Genomic DNA, 25586 nt, shown 5'->3' with positions numbered 1-25586 from the left:
AATTACAATGATGAAACAAAGACCCCACATTTCTAGATGCAGTTAAAGTAGTTATAAAGGGAAAATCAGATTCTAGAAATTATATTTCAGCAAAATAGAAAAAAAAGATCATTTATGAACTAAATTTTCATTTTAAAAAATAGAAGCCCAACAAATAAATAAACTTAAAGTTAGCACTAAAGAGGAAATATTAAAAATTAAAGGGAAACAGAAAACATAAAAATTAATGAAAATATAAGCTTTTTGTAAATGTCTAGTAAAATTGCTAACCTTTATCTAATATGATTCAAAACAGAAAATCAAATCAATAAAATAGCAAAATATACTAGATGAAATCATAACAAAACTAGAAGAAATAAAAAGAATAGAACATATTAGGCAAAGTTACATGCATAACTAAAAATACACACATACAAACACAGATACACACAAATACCTTCAAAATTTTTAATACCTAAACCATCAGAAGATAGTTTTAGATCTCAGAAAAGGAAATAAATATAGCTATAGAGGAAGCCATGAATAAGAAAAAAGTTTATACACTCCAGTATATTTATGTCAGTACTTTTCATGATGGCTAAGAATTAGAAACAGACTAGAGGCTCATCAATTGGGGAATAGCCAAATATATTGTGGTACATGAATGTAATGTGCTGTAAGAAATAATGCATGGTGAATGCAAAGAAGTATGGAAAGATCAGCAAAAACAAGTAAATACAGTAACTACAACAATATAAATAGAAAGAAATATGACATATCCAAAATCAAAAGTAAACATAACAAAATTATAAAGATCAAGTAGGACTCAAATGAAGATAAAATAAACAACATCTCTAATCTTCCTTTTTGAGAAAATCCACAGGTGTACACATTTCACCAGTTTTCAGACTTTTTCAATGTATATATAAATTATGCTGACTTTTTTTTCTCTAAAAAATATACTATTTGTCACATGTGATAGTTCTCTTGGATGGGAAAATAAAGGACATTATGGGATACTATGGTGATATAAGAAACAGAAAATATCAACAAAAGCTTGCTTTAAAACTTCTAGGTAGGTGATTTATTACTAAAAGGACTACAAAGGAATTGAAATGTCTTCCTTAAAAAACTTATATGGAAAGCAAACTGAGTTTTTCTTTCAACTGTCTTGGCTTCAGTCTCTACCACATGCATACTAGGTCAATGTTTAATCATAAATAGAGAGCAGTGAAGGACTGTTGAATGGTGAATAGCCTATGCCACAGTGCAAACAGAATCTTATGAATACAAAAATGTTCAACTATTTAATCAAAGTCAAGCCTATTTCAAAAAAGCAGGCACATCAATAATGAGGGAAAAGCCCAAAGAATTAGATCCTTTCAAATAATCAATATTCTTAAAATGGGCCTTCAAGGTATATGTTACTTGGCTATAAATATTGCAGCCTCCTTGCCTGATTTTTCATCATTAATTTGCATCTACTGTCCGTATCCTTCAAGATTCAATTAACCTCTCACACAGAAGGAAATCAGAATTAATACACCTAAGCAGAATTTTAATAAACTATGATTTGGTACAGAAGCTCTTAATGTTGCTGTTGAGAGAACAGCAATTATGGAATTTGAATATTGCTCAGAATCTCAAGTGAGAAAATGTTCTTCCTTAACCTTCAATTGCATTTTTCCTTCCCAAGGACCAAAAATAGGAACATCATACTAACATCATTGGTGCTTAACAAAAAATGTATTTGTAAAAAAGAAATGAAAGATGATCTGCACATTTTAGCACATTTTACTATGTAATAAATGGTCCCTTTTATGACTATATTACATATATTACAAAAGTGATGCCTTCTACAAAGTTATAGGAGTAGTAAAAAATGCTAACTCAATATATCTGGAATTTTATCATTTTTTAAAAATTCCTATTTTTACCTTTCTGCTCTCTGTTCACATATGTCTGGACAGCTCCTTGTTGTTATATTTCCAGGAATCAACCAAAGGAGACCTAGGCTCACCAGTACATTAAAGGGAGAAAGTCAGATTCACAAATACCAGGGAATAAAGGCCAAGACGAAAAGGAAAAGTCAGATCTTAAAAATGCCTTTGGAAACATGATATAAGTGAAGGAAGACAAGTACAAAGAGAAAAATAGTGTATGAAACAAATCTGTGCACAGATTTGATTTGAGAGTACACACAAGTGTATTTAATTGTGCACATTTATTTATGTATATAGAAACATAAATGTCATTGATTCATGGAATATGAGGGCTGGAAGGACCTTTTGGGACATCTCATCTCACCTATAAACTTGAACAAGATTATCCTTATAATATGCTCCCAAAGTTATCATCCTCCATTTACTTAGAAAACTCTAATAACAACATATTATCTACTAAAGGAAGTCCTTTTTTCTTGATTTTTTTCCTTAACTAGGTTTTATGGAATTCATACTGATTGTTCTTATTTTTTACCTTCTGGTGCTAAACAAAAAATAAATAAATAAAATCTGATCCTTCTTCTACAGATCAGCTCTTTAAATACTTGCATCCAGTTATCAGAGCTAAATATCTAAACTCCAGGTTAAAATAATCAGTTTCTCCAATAGAATGAATGAGAAAGCATGCACTAAGTATCTACTATGTGTCAAGTACCATAATAAGTGCTGATGATACAAATACAAAATGTAAGCTCTGCCCTCAAGAGAATTCTATTTGACTGAGGGAGGCAACATGCATAGGGAAGTCTGGAAAAGTATGAGCATTTTCAGCCCAAAAGTTGCAAGGATTGTGTGTGAAGCAATAGTTAATTAAATTATGAAACACCCCCATCCAGGAGCAGTCAATAGGAGCTTTTATTAAGCTCCTATTTTATTAAGCATCTACTAGGTAGTATGGCATTGTACTATGCTCTCAAGATAGAAAGAAAGGAAAAACAAACATAAAGAAACTTATATTCTAATGGAGGAGGAAACAGGCCAGCAACTATGTACAAACAATAAATTGGGGGTAATATCAGAATAAATTGGGGGTAATATCAGAGGAAAGGCACTAAGAATAAATAGAATCAAGAAAGCCTTTTTATAGAATGTGAGACTTATTTGCAACTTTCAGGAAGCCAAATAAGGCAAGAGGTAGACATGAAGGCACAGAGTATTGTCATGAGAGAAAAAATAAAGAGGCTATTTTAAGTGTATCACAAAGTCTACAGAGGGGAATTAAGTATAAGATTGGAAAGTTAGAAAGGAGTCTGGTTATGAATGTCTTTAACAGTCAAACAGAGAATTTGATATTTGACTCTGGGGAAAACAGGAAGCCACTTTAGCTTAGGGAATAGATCTAGAGGAAAAGAAATCAGACCTACATTTTAGGAAGATCATTTGATGGCAGATAGAATGGAGTGAGAAGATACTACAGGTACCAAGATGATCCAGAAGACTATCACCATAGTCTACATGTACCATGACAAGAGCTTGTACTGGGTAGTGAAACAACAGAAGAGGAAAAAACCAGGGATGTTAATAAGTTGAAATAATAGGACTTGACCACCAGTTAGATATGGTAGGAGGCCATTTAATAACATAAGGAATCAAGGATGACACTTAATTTTCAAGCCCAAATGATTGAAATGATGGTGGGATCCTCAACAGTCATAGGAAAGTTAGGAATTGAGGAAGGTTTTGGGGAAGGAGTAATAATGAGTTTAGGTTTTGACATGTTGAATTGAAGATGTCCATAGAACATCAAATATCATATATCTGAAATTGGAGATGCAAGATTTGGGAGATAAAGAAAGAAGTTAATGTTGGACAAGTAAATCTGAGAATTTTCTGCACAGAATTGAAAGCCAATTAGATCAACAATATTGAAAGAGAACAGGGCCCTGGACAGAGCTTTAAGGTACATCTAGTTAGTAAGTATAACCCAAATGAAAATTCACCAGCAAGACAGAGATAAGCACAAGAAAGGACAAAAATAAGCACAAAACTTGTAGAGAAGACAGTATCAAAGAGAAGGTGATATATAGTGTCAAATGCTATGATCAATGAGGATTAAGAAAAGATTATTAGATATGACAATTAAGAATTCACTAATAACTTTAAAGAAAACATTTCAGTTGAATGATGAAAGTGAAAGTCAGATTGCAAAGTGAGGAAATTTCAAAAATGAAGTAGTTTAGAAGAAAAAGAAAAGTTTAAACACAAAAGGGAGAACTATAATGATGACATCTAAAGGAGAAAGATGAATTAAGTAAAGGTTTTTTGAGGCTAAGCATATCTATAAATAGTATATATATATATATATATATATATATATATATATATATATATATATATATATAAAGCAGCCAGTAGATTCAGAACAACTAAAGATTGGTGAGAAAGCAAGTATGATAGAAAAGACAATATGTTGGAGAAGACAGGATTGAATAGGATAACTTGTGCCAGTAGATTGGTTTGCTTTGGCAAAGAGAAGCGCCACCATTTCGTGTGAAACAAGAATGAAGGAGGAGACTGTAACAGAATGCATTGGAGAAGTTAAATGAAGAACAGGGACCAGAACTCTGCAGATGGCTTCATTTTTTTTTCAGTAAAATATGAGGCAAGGTTCTTAGCTGAGAGTGTAGGAAGAAAGGAATCTGTGGGAGACTTGGCAAGGGATGAAAGGGATTGAAAAAGCCACTGTGGTAAATGTGATAGTAAGTCTGTTAGAGGCATAAAAGAATTATCTTGCATTAGTTAGGGCCCAGTTAATACTATGTAATACAAACTTGAAGTGCATCAAGTCAACAAAATTTTGTCATTTTCTACAGCTTTGTTCATCAGCATGACAATAAGAATTAAGAGTGGAAGTTATCCAAGCCTAGGATTTAGAAGACAGAGATCTGTAGAGTAAAGGAGTAACAAATTGAAGAAAGGAGGACAGTGTAGAGCTGAAAAGATTTTCTAGGAAGGGATTAAGATGGGAATGGAAAGAAAATGTAAACATTAGAAGGATGGTATCATAGGAAAGAACTAGGAGATAAATGAAAGTCATGAGTAGGATGAAGAATAAGGTTTAGATTTCAAGGCAGAATGAGAGCTATAATGACAATAGATTACCATCAGATAAAGGAATTTAAGAGTTCATAAACATAAATGTGAAGCACTGTGGATGATGACAAGATCAATGGTATAACTTCTATGTGTATCTCTAGTGGACTGGAAGAATGTCATGAAAAATGAATGCAGCAGTTTTGATAAATTAAGGTATTTAAGGGAGTATCGATATACATGAGATGTAGGCAGACTTTGGGGAGGAGAAAAGACTGTGAGAGCCAAGCACTTAATGAAAAAGGAAGAAGAATGTCCTAGAGGTTCACAGATAATAGTTATCTGTTGTGTATCACTGATTAGGTGATAAATAAGTACAGAATAAACTTTAAAAAAGGAGAGATTGTTGATTAATTGCGATGGAAGGAGAACCTGGAAGTAGTAATGAAGGGAGAAGGGAGAACTCCCTTTGATCAGTGATTGAGTGAATGAGGGAGGAGGAAGAGAAGGAGGAGCTGAAAGGAATGGGGGGAGAGAAGTCACAGTACAGAAACAAAGTCCAGTGTAAAGGTCTGAAACTCTTGAGTTAATACACTGAGGTTGGACAACTGAGCACTTAAGGCTAATTACTGATTGGACAATACTCTATAAGCATATGCTTGGAAAATGGCCCGTCTCCCTATCCTGTGCTGGCTCGATTGGTGTATACAGAGAATTGGAGTAGGGCCTAGGGAGTGGAGTAAGACTAGCCAGGGTCACTTCTGGGCGGGAGACAAAGAGGAGAGGTTGTGGAGATTCTGCATCCATCCAATTCACTCCTACCTCTAAAGACCAAGAATAAAGACCAAGGACTTTTGCTTGTCCTGACTCCGGCTGATTCTAAGGTATCCAGGGTGCTAACTTGGTCTTCACAGTCCAGAAATTCAGGAGTAGTGTCCATAGAAGAATGAAAAATAGCTGGATGCGTTCTTTAAAATGGAGGTTCTGGAAGGATTCAACCAGAGAAAGGGCTAAGGGGCAAAATATGAGATTGTGTGAAGTCCACTTTTACATGGGTAGGAGTAGAGGCAGAATGAACTTCCAGAGTGAGAAAACTGCTGTGAACAGATAAAGTCCAAAAAGTCAGGAATGCAGCTTACGGAAGGATGAAGATGCTAGAAAAGTGAGTCTAAAGGCAGAGAAGTCTTAGAGATAAAAGGACTACAGCCTCTAGAGCATAGACTCTAGTGTAGGAGGGAAGAAAGCTGCTGGAGGAGATGTGGAGAAGATGGCTAGAGAGCAGAAAATGGCACACAAAAAGATAATATCAGATCTTTATCATTGCATTCATCATCCTCTGGCTGATCTTCACTTTGTCAATGTCCTTCCATAAATGTAGTACCCCATAATCCTGAAAGTGTGGTATGATTAGGATCCAGTAGGAGGCTTTCACTTCTTTCATCTAAGATACTATACCTCTTAGTACACTCTTAGGTCACGAGACTTTTCTGGTTGTCACATCATTCTTTTGACTGATATTGGACTTGAGATCCATTAATATATCCAAATCTTTCCCAAATTGCTTTCTAATTATGCTTTCTCATTGTTAAATGAAACTTTTAATAATCACACATCATAATACATCTATGCATGAAATACATGAATTTCATCTAATTATATAGAGGTCAAAATTTAAGCATGTCAAGATCTTTTAGACCTATCATCTAATGCTATCCATCCTGACTTGATGTTATCAGTATGTTTGTTAAGTATGCTCTCTATGCTTTTGACTAAATGACTAATGAAAATTTTAAATCGTATAAAGTCAACCAAGCATGGATCCCTGGGGCATTCTACTAGAGACTTCCTTTCAAATTCAATTGATGATTCATTAATGATTACTTTTCAGATCTGTTTATTCAGCCAGTTTCAAACCCCCTTAATTATATAATTATATGAAAAGGAAGAGAAGGGAATAAGAGAAGAAAGAGGAGGAAGGGAAACAAATGGAAAGAAAGAGAAGCAGGAGGTAAAAGAAAGAAGAAGCAGAGATGTGGCTCAATAGATTTAGTGCTGGACTTGGAGTCAGGAAGACTCATATTCATGAATTAAATTACAAGCTGTGTGACTCTAGACAAGTCATTTAACCCCATTTGTTCATTTTCCTCATCTATAAAAATAAGCTGGAGAAGGAAATGGTAAATCATTCCTAATATCTTTGCCAAGAAAATCCCAGATAGGGACATAAATAATCAGACACAACTGAAAGAATGAATGAACTGGTGATGATGATGATGATGATGATGATGATGACATTTTATAAAGCATTTCAATGTTTGCAAAATAATTTTCATTTTTTTTTCTTTTTGTCCTCACAGTAACTTTGTGAGTTAGGTACTATAATTATCCCCATTTTACAAATGAGAAAACTGAAACCAATAGAAGTTACTTGCCCAGACTCACTCAGCTAGTATTTAAGACAGGTTTTGAACTTGGATCCTCCTGACTCTAGTATACTATTTATCTAATCTAGCACCTACCTAGAAGAATTAGTGTGAGAATCAAATGGCATATTTGAAAAACACTTAGTACAGTACCAGGAACATAGACAGTGCTAATTAGATGCTTATTCCTTAATCTCTCCTTTTTCCTCTCCTTCCTTCCTTCCTTCCTTCTTGCTCTCACTCTTACTCTCCTTCTCTCTCTCTCTCTCTCTCTCTCTCTCTCTCTCTCTCTCTCTCTCTCTCTCTCTCTCTCTCTCTCTCTCTCTCTCTCTCTCTCTCTCTTTCTCTCTCCTCCCCTTCCCTCTTCCTCCATGTTGTCTGCAATAATAGCATAAGTCTGTCAGATGTTTTTCTAAAAATCTAGGCAAAGTGTATCTACAGCATTTTCCTGACATATTATGTGTGACAAGATCTTTTCTTTGTCTTAGCTCCTTAGCTAATTGTATGATTCTGAATAAATTGTTTAACCTCTTTGGATCTCAGATTAGTCATTGATAAAATGAGGAGGTTGGACAGATGACCTGCAAAGTCTTTTTCAACTCTAAATCTAGGCTTCTGTGAGTCTCTTTTTTTGATATGTGAGCACATTAATGCTACTACAAGTCCTTTCAGAAATAGATTTAAGAGGAAAAAATGACAGAGACATAGGAGCCTATGTAGTATCTTTGTATCAGATGAGAGAAATACAATATTTTTATTAATAATTTTAATGTATTTTCTCAAAAATATTAATTAAATGTTATGTGAAACCTGCACTGTATTAGGTGCTGAGATACAAAGAAAAATCCAAACATTCCCTGCCCTCAAAAAGCTTACATGTTAAATGGAAAAGCAATATTAATGTATAAAAATAAATATATTAAAACATACATATACACCAGATTAAAGAGACAGACATAGTAGAGCCATTGATCTTGTCATCACCCACAAATGCTCCATATCTATGTTTATAAACTCTGAAATTCCGATTGTAATCTCTTGTCATTACAACTCTCATTTTTCTATGCAAATATAAACCTATTCTTCATCCTAACCATGACTTTTATTACCTCTGTCTCCCAGTTCTTTCTTAGAATACCATCCTTCCAATGGTAACTTCCTTATTTTCCCCATCTTGATCCCCTGATAACCTACTTCAGCTCTACTCTGTACTCTTTTCTTAAATCTCTTATTCCTTTACTTACAGAAGATCTTTCCTTTCCAAATACTAGAAAAGATAAGGCAATAATTTCCATTAGGGAATTATGGATTTAGACCTAGACAGAGCTTTAAATCTTTGCCTCTATCTCTCTCTGTGTGTCTTTGCCTCTGTGTGTCTCTGTGTCTCTGTCTGTCTGTCTCTGTCTCTCCGTCTCTATCTCTCTCTGTCTCTGTCTCTCTGTCTCTGTGTCTCTCTCTCTCTCTCTCACACACACACACACACACACACACACACAAATATACACAATTTATTTCTTTGGAAAAGAAAGTTTTGAAAATTTTAACTTTATTGTTACAAATAAAATTATGAAATCATTTAAACTCCTAATATAATCATAGCTCCTGAAGTCTGAAATAGTAAGATTGAGGGCAGAGGGTAGGAGAATGCATTAGTTCTACTGATTTTGAAGCCAGGTGGCACAGTTGATAGAGAACAGGGACTTAAATTCAGGAAGATATGTGTCTGAATAGTGCTTCAGATACATGCTAGCAATATAATTATCGGCAAGTCATTTAACTTCTCTGCACCTCTGTTTTCTTATCTGTAAAATGAGAATAATAGAATCTATCTTGCAGGTTGTTGTGAGGATCAAATGAGTTTATCTATATACTTTGCAAATTTTAACGTATTGAATGTTAGCTATTATTGTTTAATATGATATTGGAGCCCAAGTTCATTATAGTGGTTTATTTTTAAATTGAATTTTTAAAGGCATATTTTCATTTTCTTGCTATATCTCTCTGGTAATATATAATAAATGAAATGCATATATAATCTCAAACAAATGAAATAAATGTAAGGATCTTGAGTGAATGCTTAGAAGGACTAGAGTTCTGCCAGAAACCAACTAAACTAACCTCTTCTTTTTCTGGGAACTTCTGGTTCAAGAGCAGCTGGCCAATAAAGTTTAGAAGATTAGTGTTACATTGCTCCAAATAGTTGAATAATGGGAATTTTTAATGGGTTTCTTTGGTCAGTGACTGGAATGTGAATAGTCAAAGTGAAGACTGTAGTGGTAAGCAGAGCTGAACTTGAAAGGCAAGAAAGACCTGGCTGGGATCCAATTCTGATAGAACAGTTTCTAGCTATGTCATCTTTGGCAAATCACTTTTCTCCTATGAGATTTAGTTTCTCTGTTTAAAATAGGAACAATGTTTGCATTATCTAACTAACAGAGTTCATGTGAGGAAACACACACATACATATAAACACACACACACACACACACACACACACACACACCCTTAAATTGTTATATAAATTGTTAAGTAAAATCATATTTACAATGACAAAATAGGTAAAATTTGCTTTTGGCAACTATTTCCACCATTAAGGTTTCTTGTCATTTCATGAATTGGACTGAGAAACAAGTAGCAAAGTTTCCATCTCTTTTTGTTTGTTTGGCAGAGATTAGACAACATACTGCTCTCCTTAGTCCATCCTCAATATAAAAGAGAAAATAAAAATCTCCCTTCTTTGAAATAATGATTCATCTGGGAATCTTTCATGTTAATTCTCATATCAAAAAGTTCTATCATTAAATTACAAAGTAGTACTACTCAGTTGACATACCTCGCAAAAACTTTGGCATTGATTTTTCTTTAGCTCCCATGATTCTTTGCAGGGTTCCAGGCACTAAAAGAAAATGGGAAAAGCATACATTTAGACACAAATAAAACAAGAAATAATGAACCTGAACATTTTTTAGCACCTTAAACAGTTAGCTTCAAATATTAAAAAAGTTCACAAAACCATTTTGTTGAGTTTGGTATTAACACTACAATCAATGTGTAATCAATAAAACAATAAAACAAAAGGGAGTCACAGGACACTACAACAATTGCTAGGAATGGAAATATCGAAACACCAGAGAAGAAAAATGTTACGTATTGTGGAAAATTTTTAAAGAACATAGAATGATCCAGGATTCATATATAAAATTTTATTCGAGCAAGATAGCATTGTACAAAGGAAATATATACCTCACTTAAAGTTAAGAAATGTGAATTCAAACTTCCATATACATTCTATGCTAATCCTTAGTTTCCTGATCTTTAAAATGTTAGTAAAAACTTCTATAATATCTATTTCATAATTGCCTTTCTAATAATGCAGGGTAGGATCATCTAATGAGCCATCTAATCCTATTTTTTCAAAAAACTGCATTTTGTCCATAAATATATGAACTGAAGATATCTTGTAAAACTTCACACTGATTAACATGGTCATTTTGGTCATCTGATGGTAAGAAACAGTAAGAAGCAGCTCATAAATTAGAAATATGCACTATTATAATGAGAGACTTGTGGGCCATGATTCAGTATTTAATGTCTTTCTAGGATAATGAAGCACAAAGAGCTTGAGCTTCATTGACATAATGTTCTAGATTCCAGGGTCATTGTCATAACATAATGAGAAATGATATAGGACTTTGTTAGAAAAACTAAGATACAATGGATAATTTCAGTCAACAAACATTTATTAAGTAAAATATATGCACATGTTTAGATTTAAGGTTAGGGTGGATTAAGATAAAATTAGGGTTAGTGTTAAGATTAGGGTTTAGGGCTAGGTTTATAGTTAGGGTTAGGGTTAGAATTAGGATTAGGGTTAGGGCTAGTGTTAGATTTTAGAGTTAGGGTTTGGGTTTAGAGTTTAGGATTAGGGTTGACACTTACTGCTAAGTTTTGAGGAAGCAACAACAAAAATGAAGGAATTTACCTTTCATCAGGTAAATAACATATATATTTAGGTAGATATTATACATAAGCAAATTAAATACAAATTAATGTTAAGGTGAGCATGGTAAAAGCAGCTGGTGGATCAGCAAAGGCTTTATGTTGAAAATAATACTTCAGCTTAAACTTTTAAAAAAGTTAAAGGATTCTACTATTTGAAGTTATGTACATGATGATCAGTTCATTTTAGATTTAAGGATCAACCTATGCAAAGATGGCAGATGTGGTATCATGTGTGAGATTATCCATGAGTACATTTTGGTCAGAGTTAAGAGTTTATGAGCAGAAGAAATAAATTAAACTATTTATATATTAAAAATCATTGGTAACTTGATGATATAATGAATAGAGCACTGGCCTAGGATCAGCTATTGTGACCTTAATCAAGTCATTTAACCTCTGGTTGTCTTAGGTTCCTGAAGTGTAAAAGGTGAATGATAAGAGCATTTACTTTATCATATTGTTGTGAGAAATAAATGAAATAATGTTTGTGACTTCCATAACATACTACCTAGAACATAGCAGGCTCTAGGCAGAAATATTATTAATTATTGATATTTATTAAATACTGTTCTGTTTAATTAAATTGCATTTATTCTGTTTCATTGGATTTATTAAATTTTATTTAAATATAAAATAATTAATAATGGCAATAATAATCATTATGAAAAACTAGAAAAAATAAGTTAAATACAGATTATAAAGTGCTTTAAATAACACAGAGGAGGACTATTTTATACTATAAGGAATAAGGATATCAGTGAAATTTTTCAACCATGAGAAAGATCAAGCCAGTACTTCAGAAATTTCACTGTAATTCAGACTGATTAATGTAGGCTCTAGTTCTCCTGTATGATGGAGACTTATTGATTGAGTTAGAACTGTCTCCTAATGGCTGGTAGACTGAGTGTACTTTGGGGTTACCAGGAAAATGTGCTTTTCTAGAAAGATGTATTCCTCTCTAGTCTTTAAAAGGAGCTAAAAAATCCTAGTTGGGTGGTTGTTTTTATTCTTGTCATTGTTGTTTATTTTCCCCTGACTTTTTTTTAGAATACCTCCTTTACCATTGGCTTTATGCCTTCTTTGTAGTACAAAAAATGTGGGAAGAGGATATTTCTCTGTGCCATGTTTCTGAAGGTTAGCTTAGAATTCTGGATTTCCCAAAAAGGTATACTCATAAATTAGTCTTTTTAGCTAAGGAAGTGAATTTTCCTGGGCAGCACCAGTTTGGGGAATTGCCTTGTGGTTGAACTCAAGTATGAAAGTTCTTTGAGTTTGAACTTTTAGGCATAAGCCCACAAGAGGTAGAAGATTATTGATTACTTCTTCAATAACATGCTTTTCAAAAAGGAAGAGAATTATTCAACTGCTGAAGAACTAAAAGCAAGGCTTGGGGATGAAGAAACAAGAGATTTGGGTCATGATTTAGTAGAATAGTAAGTTCAAGTTAACTCTATGTAAAGGGCAATACATGTGTAGTGGCTCTCAAAATGTGTTTGAGGTTGAAAATGGGTCTAATGGGCTATTTGAAAGTTTTAAGTTTCTTCATTTATTCATGGATCTTGATGAGTCCTTGTTCAGTACCTTTTCTGGAAATGGGGAGAGGGAAAAGTGTGACACATAATAAAGTCACTCTCACACCTGATACACATAATGTACATTACTAGATAATAAAGTTGATTACCCATATTTGAAAAATTTTAGACATAAACTAAATCTAAGCTTTATTTCATTGATTTCCTTAGACTAAATGTTGCTGGAAGATGAGACAGAGAGAGAAATGACTATCTGGTTCAAATTGCCAAGATCAGATCTAGTTTTGTGAGATCAGGATCTTCGGAGAGAGTGGATGATAGATTATATTGCTTTGGCAGAAGGATGATAAATATAATTTTTTAAGAGAGACTAGAAACAAAGAAAGCAATAATGAGCTATTGCAATAGTTCTGAGAAGAGGTGATGAGAGTGAGAAAAAAGAGAGTGGCTATGTCAGGGAGAAAAAAAAAGAATCAATAGATGTAGACATATTGTATAGTTAAAATTGAAAAGATTTATCAACTGCCCAAATATGGGAGAAATGGAAGGAGGATAAGAAGCACAAAATAGCTTTATGGTTGTGAACCTAAATAGCTGCAAGAATAGTAGTGTTCCCAACAGAAAAAGGGAAGCTAGGAAGATGGAAACATAATGAGTTCTGTTTTAGACATGTTGAGTTAGAGGTTCCTGTGAGACATTCAGGTGAAGTTGTCCAAAAGACAGCGATGTGGGACAATAAATTTAAAAAAGAGACTAAGTCTAACTCTATAGACTGAGCTGTCTTATGTATAGATGGGAAAGGTGGTAAAAGGGAAAATGATGAAATCACTTCCTCTCCTTTATCTCTACCTCACTTCCCCCCCCCCAAAAAAAAAAAAAACAAGGTAAATAACTTACACTTCTAATCAGTTTCCCAAATATTTAGATATTCAAGTCAAAACAAACACATTCTAGTCTATTTTGGCAAGTTTTCAAAATGTTAGTGATAGCTAAGCATAGACATTAACTTGGGATGCACACCAATTCAATTCTATATCTCTGTGGTATGTCACATGTAGTCAAATTCATTTCAAAGTCATGTCAACTTCTTTGCAAAAAAAAAAATCAAGTTATGTTTTAGAAAAAACATATATATATATATATGATTATGCCTCTGGACCCTACTGAAAATACAAAAATCATTGTTTTTTTCCCCATCTGAAATATTTGAGTAATGAGTTTTTAATAATTTATTTGCCAAGATTTGCATGTCGATTCACAGCTACATCTGGGATTTTAAGCATATATTCTACTTTATTTATTTCTAATAACAACTTATCAGAACTGAAATATGTAATACAAAGATGATATCAATGACAGCCAATATTTTTTTTAACAGCCTGCTACACAAAGTGACTGACAAGAATGTGTATCTGTGGGTACCAAACAGAAAGAAACTCAGTAATGTTTTGCCAAAAGCTCTATTTCTGGGATATTTGTCATTCTTTTGGCCAGTAAAATAATTTTAAACAAAAGTTTAGAAGAGAGAAATGACAGATCTTCCTCTCGCACCCCATATAAGAAATGCATATTCCCCATTTTCCAAGATAATTAAAAATGCTTGAAAAGATTTATCAACTGCCCAAATATGGGAGAAATGGAAGGAGGATAAGAAGCACAAAATAGCTTTATGGTTGTGAACCTAAATAGCTGCAAGAATAGTAGTGTTCCCAACAGAAAAAGGGAAGCTAGGAAGATGGAAACATAATGAGTTCTGTTTTAGACATGTTGAGTTAGAGGTTCCTGTGAGACATTCAGGTGAAGTTGTCCAAAAGACAGCGATGTGGGACAATAAATTTAAAAAAGAGACTAAGTCTAACTCTATAGACTGAGCTGTCTTATGTATAGATGGGAAAGGTGGTAAAAGGGAAAATGATGAAATCACTTCCTCTCCTTTATCTCTACCTCACTTCCCCCCCCCCAAAAAAAAAAAAAACAAGGTAAATAACTTACACTTCTAATCAGTTTCCCAAATATTTAGATATTCAAGTCAAAACAAACACATTCTAGTCTATTTTGGCAAGTTTTCAAAATGTTAGTGATAGCTAAGCATAGACATTAACTTGGGATGCACACCAATTCAATTCTATATCTCTGTGGTATGTCACATGTAGTCAAATTCATTTCAAAGTCATGTCAACTTCTTTGCAAAAAAAAAAATCAAGTTATGTTTTAGAAAAAACATATATATATATATATATGATTATTCCTCTGGACCCTACTGAAAATACAAAAATCATTGTTTTTTTCCCCATCTGAAATATTTGAGTAATGAGTTTTTAATAATTTATTTGCCAAGATTTGCATGTCGATTCACAGCTACATCTGGGATTTTAAGCATATATTCTACTTTATTTATTTCTAATAACAACTTATCAGAACTGAAATATGTAATACAAAGATGATATCAATGACAGCCAATATTTTTTTTAACAGCCTGCTACACAAAGTGACTGACAAGAATGTGTATCTGTGGGTACCAAACAGAAAGAAACTCAGTAATGTTTTGCCAAAAGCTCTATTTCTGGGATATTTGTCATTCTTTTGGCCAGTAAAATAATTTTAAACAAAAGTTTAGAAGAGAGAAATGACAGATCTTCCTCTCGCACCCCATATAAGAAATGCATATTCCCCATTTTCCAAGATAATTAAAAATGCTTGCCAAGAGTGAGCAACTCAAAATCTTTCTTCTGTGATAGGAGAGAATGTGAGAAAAAGAATGTCATGAACAGTCACCCACTTTGGAATTCATTACAGGCAACAGCTATTATTACTATGATATTTTATCTCATGTAGCTAAAGAAAGAGCAAGACAAGACAAACTTAATATTTTTAAGGATTTTACTTGAATTGAACTTTGGTTCTAACTCTGACCACTGCTTTAAATGTAATAAAAGGCAGCTTCAAAATTCAAGGTGAGTTCTATACTAAGAAGGATCTTCAAGAAGATTTAAGATTATGAAGTAATCTCAAGATATTTCTCTTCTTTTTCTTTCCTAAAAATCAATTGTATACCCTTTATATTAAATCTGGGAATTTATAATAGACAAAACAACTTATTTGCTTAAAGTTCCTTTTAAAAGAATATTCCTGTTGCTGTGTACAGTATTCTCTTGGTTCTGTTCATTTCATTCTTCATTATTTCATGAAAATCTTGCACTATTTTTTGAAAATCATTGAACTCATGATTTCTTAGCATCCAAATATGTTCTTTAACATCCAACCTTCTGCTGATGAGCTTTTTCTTGCTAAATTAAGTTGGTAAAACCAACTAGTTCTAAATCATTTATCTGACTTAATTTTAGACAGCAATGTCAACTTTTTAAAAAAGAGAATTTACAGTAAAATAAAATATTCATGTGACTATTAGAAACTAATTTATCCAATTATATAACAAGCAAATTGAAAAATGAAATCAATGAATATTTATAAAAATATAAAATACCTAAATTAACAGAAAAGGATATATTTGTCTTAGGGAATATGGATCTCTGAAAAAACGGGGAGAAAATATCACAAATGTGATAAGAATAGGTACCAGTTGATTGAGACCTCTATAGGCAGGTGACAGAAGGGAATTCAGACTGAAAGTCTGCATATCCAGAGGATTATATATGATAATTACTCAGTATAAACATCATAAATTATGAAATGATTAGACAAAATATGCAAAAAAGGTGAAATATGCTAAAAAAAAGACACCCCACATGTAAAGCATGATTTTGCTCTATAACAGGCCAACTCAGATACACATCTGGAAGTGACCTCAGAGACCATCTGTTCCCCCCCTCAGTTCATAGAGAGGAAACTGAGACTCAGCAGGAAGATTAATTGATTTGAACTAGATCATACAGGTAATGCCCATGGTGGGACTTGAGCCCAGGCTTTCTTGGTCAGACCTGCACTATAAGAGTATCAATATAGCAATTATATGGAAAATGGATTGGAGAAGAAAAAAAAAAAACTATCCCTCAACAGAAGGATACCAGTAAAAGGCAAGCGATAATGTGAACCTAGCCTAAGACGGCTAGGATATGAAGAGACAAGATAAATTATGATATTGACAAGCTTACAAAAGTAAATATCAACCTCAACTTCTCTCTCTCATCTCCTATATCCAATTAGTTGCCAAGTTCTGTCAATTTATATCATTTTATATGTTATATCTTATGTCATCTTTCATATGTAATTCCTTCTCTCTTCTGACACTGCTACACCATTTGTGCAATATTGCATTATCCCTTTGATTGATCTCTCTTCAAGTCTCCTACTCTAGTAGATCCCTTATTTCATTCAGATGTCAAATTGATTTTCCTAAAATGCAGATTTCCTAAAACTTCTTCTCCCCACCCCCACAAATAAACTACAATAGCTCCCAATTAACTTTAGGATCAAACATAAATTCCTCTTTGGGGTTTTTAAAGTCTCTTATAAACCAGCTCCTTTCTACATCTCCAATCTTCCTACATCTTACTCTACTCCAAGCAAATTTCTGTGACACTGATCTGGTTATTCCAAATATTAAGTACTCTGTATCTCCTAACTTCAGCAATTTTTCCAGCTATGCATGGAATTTTTTACTTCCTCTTCCTCATCTTCATCTTCTGCCTCTTTCACGTATCAGCTACAATTTTATCTACTGCAAGAAGCCTTTCTCAAAAAACTAAGGACTGTTCTGTCATTTCTTTATACCTCTAACGCGTAATATATTACCTGGTAAACAGAAGGCACTTTTTAAATACTTGTTAACTTGTCTTGAAATGTGACAGACATCAAAGAGGTGAAATTGATAAAAAGTGTCAACAAACTAGATACAAAGGGTAAGAGAAAAGGGTTGAATAATTACTAAATTGGGAAACTAAATGATTCGAAGAGTCATAATGCCCTCTAGAGAAATGGGGAATACAGGAAGTAGAGTGTAAAGGGAAGGATAATGAGGTTTATTTGTTTGTTTGTTTTTGGATGTGTTGAATTTGCTATAACTATGGAACGTTCAAGTGGAAATGTCTGGCAGTCAATTGGAGATATAGAACTGAATGAAGATTTGAAAAGAGAAATGTATTGGATTATCTATATATGAGAGCTACATAGATATTGTAACTGAATACAAAGAAAATTATGAGTTTCCTGTGAGAAAATGCAGACAGAAGAGAAGAGGAGAGTGTCTAAAGCTGAGACCTAAAATCCATTCAGGAATGAGAAGCAGGACAGAGATGATGATACTAAAAAAAGACACCAGTGAATTTTTGTCTGATATGTAGAAAGAAAGTCTCAATAGAGTAATTGCATAGCAACCCAGACAAGAAAGATTATTCAAAAGGAGAATTACTCAACAATGCCAAGTGTAGCAGAGAGGTCAAGAAGGATGTGAACTATAATAAGAAATTGGTAAAAAAAAAAAAAAAAAAACCAATTGCTGGCAAAAGATGGGATAAGAAGTCAGGTTATAATGTAAATGGAAGGTGAGAAAATAGAGGAATCAAGCCAATAAAACTTTTCCTAGAACAATGAAGAGGGAGATGTGATAAAGTAAAAAAGATTGAAGAGATGGTAGCATTAGTCAATCAGTCAATAAGTGTTTTTGAAACATCTAATTTTGACAGGCATTATGTTAAGCACTGGGCATAAATGCAATTGATGACAGAATTTCTTTGTTTAGGGAGCTCTGAGAGACAAAAATAAAATTATTATTATTATTGTTAAGTTTATATAATGTTTTGTACTATACAATTTTTTCAAAGCCTTTTACAAATACCAATCCATTTTATCTTCATAATAATTCTAAAAAGAAGAAGTTATTATCACAACTTTACAGATGAAGAAACTGAGGCAGATAAAGACCTGTTTAGGGTCACAGCCAGTAAGGATGAAATTGAGCATGGATTTAACTTCAGGTCTTCCTGAGTCCAGGTCCAATAAGTTTATATGGAATCAAACAAAAATACAAACAAAACATTACAGACTGAGATTGCTTCAGTCTTTTCAGATTCCCATGTCACACTATTTATTCATATTTGCTAGCAACCAACTAAAATTTTCATCTTGTCTTCACAGACATTATTATTTGGAAAATTTCTCTCCCTTCTCTCATGTGGTAAGGGTGCAATTAAATTTTTAATCCAAATATAAGTGTTTTATATATAACTCTTTAATTTCATTTTACTAAATTTGGCTCATTTGTCAAGACTGCTAATATTCTTCTGGAATCTATCAAGCTAGAAAGACAATTTCCCTCCAAGTTTTATAATTTGCAAAACATCTCTTGTTGCAGATAATACTATACTTCTATCTAAGGAGTATAATTACTGCTAAGTTTTTTTAAAAATTATATTCTGAATTCTAATCTTCTTCTACAATTATATATCTTAGCTAGAATATTAAATCTATGAAAAAATTCTGCTTTTTCTTCAATGTCACAATATCTAACAATGTAAAATGGCTTAGAGGCAGCCATCTTGCAGAAAAAAGGGCAAAGAGTTACTAGCCTGGCAACCTGGGTTCAGAACGCTTTTTTGCCAATTATTGCCTTGTAATCTTGGGCAAATCACCTAATCTCATTGAACATCACTTTCCTCATCTATAAAATGGGAGTATTAGATTTGATCACCTTTAAGATCCCTTCAACTTCTCTACGTAAACCAAGGAAAATAAAAATGTATGGAATTTGGGTTGCTATACAATAGATTTTTTTTTCAGGATCAAAGGAGAAGATCCAAATAAAAGATTATGGGCAAAAGTGATGCAGTGGATAGAGCATCAGCCCTGAGTTCAAATATGGTCTCAGAACACTTAACATTTTTCCTAGCTGTGTGACCCTGTGCAAGTCACTTAACCCCAATTGAAAAAAAAAAGATTATGGGCAGAGACAGAGAGCTAATCATAAGATAGATACTTTCTTAATTATCTTTTCTGTTTAATAAACAAAAGCAATGAAAATGATTACTTACATAGTCACTCTATTAAGATTTTTCCTAGACATGAGGTATGTATTTTGATTCTATAAAACCATTGTTTTATTTCAGAGAAGTACTTAACCTTAATATATTAGAATGTCATCAATTATAGTTTCAGAACTCTGTGTGTGTGTGTATGTGGTTTGAGGGTTTTTATATTCCCCTTATCTAGGCCATTAATAACAGAATTTATCTTAAAAACTAGAGATCTGGTTTTTATATGGAAGTAGGTATTTTTTTTGTCAATCAGTTTCTTAAAATATGTGCACTCTTGTATCTTTAAAATAATTCATGGATTGCCTCCAGTTATAAATTGGTATAGAAATTGTTACAATCCCCCATGTCTAAAAGTATACCATGTCTTGCCAAAATAATGAATTTTTTTGGCTGCCATCCAGTAGAAGCACAGTTGAACAATCACCCAGGGCCAAAACCACAAAGCATTAGTATGCCAACATAGTATAATAATGCAATGCTGAAGACATTTCATATCACAAACCAACTTTCTCTTGAATGTTTTAAAGGTAACAAGTATTTCTCTCCTCACTATAGCTCTAATCAAGGACCTCAGCTTCTTTTTTTATTTGAGCTATTTTTCATGCTAAAGGAGACTACGGACTTTAAGAGTTCCTTTTAGTTTTAATAAAAACATATGTAGAAACAAATCTTACGATTAAGAAACAGAATCTAATTAATTCTGCATATAATTGAAACTTTGATTAATCTCCTCAAAAGGACTAAGGTAGTGCCATCTCCATCTTAAGGATAAAGGATATAGATTTATTAAAATAATGTTTTAATTAAGACCCAAAATCCTCAGCTTCCAAATGTTTAAATTTTTTTACTCTACATAACATATTTTATTCTAATTTTTTAGCAAAGTCATCAAAGTACAAGTTTCAAGCAGCATTTATGTGAGGTCCTTCTAAAATATGAAAATAGTCAAATGCTAATTCAAAAATTATATAATTTCATAGAGACTACTGACTTAGCAGTTTCAATCTTTGGACAAGGGTTCCAATTTCACATATAAATTATATGTTCTTAGGTTTATTGAACAAGATTCTTCAAGCACCAAACACTTGTAATATCTTATCAGGCATTTTTGAACACTGGAACACTAATGCATTGTTGATGGAGTTGTAAAATGATCTAAAAGGCTATAAAACTGTGCATACCCTTTGAAGTTCAAGCAGAGTGATCTAGTTTTTGACTACTATAAATTTTTATAGAACACAATAATAAATAAAAGAATCTTAATCATGGAGTTTTAAAATTAATATTTTATAAGATATGTAAAAATATGTTACAAATTAATATAATAAGTGCATAAGATAATCCAAATGAGGAGATCAGAGCTTGATGAATTGGATCCAGTGAAGGAAGCAATATTTGAACTTGGCCTTAAAAGATGGCTAAATATAGATAACAGATGAAGAGGTATAACTATGATAACTGGGAAAGGTAGGATGAAAGCAATTGGGAGAGGAAAAGCTAATCTGTTGACATCACTTGTAAATATTATCAGTAGTTGTGAAAGGATATACTGAGAAGAAAATGATGATGTCAGGAATTACAGAATTTAATTAACCTGATTAGAATCTGTATTATTAAAATGTAACTAATAGTTATAATCTTTCTTACATTAAGCTTATATAGCCATACTTGGATGGAAGACCAATATTTATTTAATCTTCTAACACAAGCAAAATCTGAAATGCTATACCCACACCCACACATATACACACATATATATCAGATTTGGCAGCAATTTTTTTTTAAAGTTGGGATTTCTGATACATAGTATTTTGTTCAAATAATTAAACAATTCAAAATAACGTCTTCATTTTCATGAGAGTAATAAACACCCTAAATGGGAAGAAAACAAAGTATAACCAGAAATCGTTTAAATTATTAATAGTGAGAAGCAATAGAAACCTTACTCCTTACCTGTTCTCCAAGTACTTCTTTATAATTTCCTGTTTATTTCCTTCAGAATTATATCTTACTTAAATAGAACAGGAGAAACATATCCAAGGAATTGAGCCTTGTTTCTCAGGTAAAAAGTGCATCTTTTTTTTTCATCTTTGTATCCTGAAAGCCTTACATACATAATAATAAATGCTTTTGTAATTAATTATTTGTTGACTTTTGGCTTTCATTCTAATTACAAAATGGATGTTTTTTCAACATTTTATTTTTTCTTATTAAAATTTTTGGTTTCTGGGATGACATTTGATGTTAGGATGTTTGTGGCAACCAATTCTTGGAGGACTTACAAATACATAATGTCAATTTTCTAGTTCCCAGATATATACATTTTTGTTGCCTGAGAAATAAATCACTACAGTATCTCACAAGTGCAAACAGAAGGAAGTAGGGATCTGCATTAAGATAGATCAGCAATACTTTCAACAGTAATCCTTTTTAGATTGAAGGAACTTTTAACACTGACAGCTTAATATCTATCTGTGTGGTTTGGTTGTCTGGCATGTCAAACTTCACCAGTAGCGCTGCTTTCTCTTGAAAGGACAGAACAACAAAATGTAAGGAGAGTTTTTATGTTTCCTGTTTCCTCCTTGCCAAATCAAATCACCCTCAGCTTTGTCAACATAAGGGAGCCTTCCAAAACATTAGTGAATCCCTGACCAATCCTATTCAATTGGTGATTATGTGGTAGGTCTGCTTAAAATTAGTAATTTAGAAGTAACATTCCTAAATTTCAGAAAACTGAAAGGAAAACATTGATGTGGAGAATATATATTAGTTATGGTTGGGAAACCCTGTTTAGAATGGAACCCATCTAGGCAGGGGCCCAAAGCTCAAACCCAACATGAAGGATTAGAATATTTCACATCACAATTTATTTTTTAGTTCCCTAATTCCTAATATTCAATACTGTTGAATATCATAATCCTGGCAGAATGTCAAATATAGAAGAATGTTATTTTGTGCTGTTTCTAACTAGATCATATGTAATAAAAATAGGAAAGTTTGGATCAACAATTGATATTATAAATACAATGTCTTTTGCCTATCCTTGTCAAACTCCACACTGGAACACAAGACAAATATGAAGAAAACTGTACATTATTAGAGTATAAAAGATGCTATGGCAGTGCCACCCAAAGAACTTAAGGAAAAGATTCTAAATTTCTTTGTGAGGAAAAGGATGGAACACTATACTCCTTTAATGATTATAATGTCCTGAATCAGGTTACCAATAAAGAAATTCTATTAGATAAGTTGTCTTTTCTCTTAAGCTTACAGTGGTTAGACTGTAACATTCAATTAACTACAAATAAATTAAAAATAGTATAAATAGTAAATAATCAACAAAAGAATGAAATTTTCATAAAAGTGAATTGAGTAAGGCTTCCTGTAAAAAGTGAAATTTTAGATAGGATCTGAACAAAGGCAAGGAAGCCAGCTGGCAAAAAGGAGAAGAATGTGCCAAGTTTGGGGGAAGTCAGCAAAAAATACATAGCAATGGGAGACGGGACTTTACAAAGATTTTACATAATTTTCCACAGGGGTCTTCAGAAATACTCCTGAGTGGACTAGAAATTGCCCATCAACATGGGTATGTATGAATTGTAACAGTCTATAATTTTGAAAATTTCTATTTATGACTTGTTCACATGTTGTCATATACAATGGTCCCCAGAAGAGCTCTACTAAAGAAAATTGAGCCTCAGTTGATTTCAAGTGAAAAGACTTTATCACAGTTTCCATAAAAGGGTCTTAATTTGAACCTTTGCATTCTTTCATTAAAGTGATTGAAATTCTCAGAAGAGACTTTTTAATATAAAGAATTCCCTATAGAACACATCAGCAATTGAGAGGAAGAAGTGTGTATGTGTGTGTGTGTGTGTGTGTGTGTGTGTGTGTGTGTGTGTGTGTGTTTGTCTTCTATCCTCAGCCCTTAGTACAGTAGGGACTTACCAAATGATTGCTGACTGACCAAATAAAGTAAACCTGTGTACTTTTTTTTAAATTCCCAGCAATTAATTAAGCAAAGATTGCCTAGAGGAGAGGAGGCATAACTAACAAATCCTACAAGTATTCACTGAGCACCAGCATAGAGTATTTCTATTAAAGTAAATGTTTCACACAGCATCAAGTCTAACTACTATATTCTTTTACATTTTTAACTTTTAACTTAATTTCACTATAATTATATAATGAAAATCCCTAAAAATGAAAATTTTTCAAAGCACATGCCTGTTTTAAAAAATATATTCTAGTTTCAATTTAATTTCAAAAAAAAAAGATTTCCATAACAATGTATAAAAAGAAAATTGTACATGAGCTGCAAATCTACCATGTACAACTTATTATTCCCTCCAACTATACAACAAAGTTATCAGGTATTCTTTTTTTCCTTTGGTTTTATTTCCTCCTTCCCCTTTTCTTAGAGATGGCTAACATTAGACACAAAAACATGCACATGAGTATTTTTATCAGTTCTTTCTCTAAAGGTCAATAGCATTTTTCTTCATGTGTCCTTAATTTTTAATTAATGCATTTATAACAGTCAAAATAACTTAGTTTCTTTTTTTATCATTAGAATCATTTTTCATTTTATTTTATTTTTTTATATATTTTATTTTATTTTATAATAACTTTATATTGACAGAATCCATGCCAGGGTAATTTTTTTTACAACATTATCCCTTGCACTTGCTTCTGTTCCGATTTTTCCCTTCCCTCCCTCCACCCCTTCCCCTAGATGGCAAGCAGTCCTATATATGTTAGATATGTTGCAGTATATCCTAGATACAATATATGTTTGCAGAACTGAACAGTTTTCTTATTGCACAGGGATAATTGGATTCAGAAGATAAAAATAACCTGGGAAGAAAAACAAAAATGCAAATAATTCACATTCATTTCCCAGTGTTCTTTCTTTGGATGTAGCTGCTTCTGTCCATCATTTATCAATTGAAACTGAGTTAGGTCTCTTTGTCAAAGAAATCCACTTCCATCAGAATACATCCTTATACAATAACTTAGTTTCTTAAAGCCATTCTTAAAGCAATATTGCTATTATTATATACAATGTTCTCTGGGATCTGTTCACTTCACTCTTCATCATTTTATGAAAATAACTCCATGACTTTCTAAGATCACTGAGCTCATCATTTCTTATAGCATAGTAGTAGCGCATCACAAAAGTACACAACTATTTGTTCAACCATTTCTCAATTGATATATAGGTTCATACCTTAAAAAAAAAAAAAAATCCTACTTACTTCCTTGACTCTTCAGACCCTGACCATTTACATACATTTACTTTGCACAATTGTGGAGATTCAACGATCCACCAATTCCACAATCTCTAAAAGCTGACAACCAAGTAAAGAAACTGCTGAAGCAATGAGATGCTCTTTTTCAAGTCTATGCATATATTGCTTCCAGGTACAAAATCAAGTAGTGGAAAAAATACTGAGCTAATAACTTACTGACTGTTCCTAACTAGTTGCATTATCAAAAACAAGTTACCTCACTTCTCTGGGCCTCAGCTTCCTTATCTGTAAAAATAAATGGGATGGGATTTAGAAATTCTAGTGTACCTCCCTGCTCTAACACTCTTTTCATTCTTTGATATTTATATTTGAT

General features: G+C 32.8%; 1 protein-coding gene across 1 annotated transcript in view; it reads right to left on the bottom strand.

The window, feature by feature from the left end:
* Positions 1-25586, bottom strand: part of ANOS1 (anosmin 1) — a 238575-nt gene that overhangs the window by 92366 nt on the left and 120623 nt on the right. Inside the window, exon 3 of the mRNA XM_051984561.1 lies at positions 10272-10334. Coding sequence (XP_051840521.1) covers positions 10272-10334 — 63 coding nt within the window. The remainder of the gene's footprint in view (positions 1-10271; positions 10335-25586) is intronic.

The sequence above is a fragment of the Antechinus flavipes genome, chromosome 3 (genome assembly GCF_016432865.1).
Source record: "Antechinus flavipes isolate AdamAnt ecotype Samford, QLD, Australia chromosome 3, AdamAnt_v2, whole genome shotgun sequence".
Taxonomy (NCBI): Eukaryota; Metazoa; Chordata; class Mammalia; order Dasyuromorphia; family Dasyuridae; genus Antechinus; species Antechinus flavipes.
The sequence above is the reverse complement of the archived record's forward strand: the minus strand, read 5'-3'. Positions and strand labels throughout refer to the sequence as shown.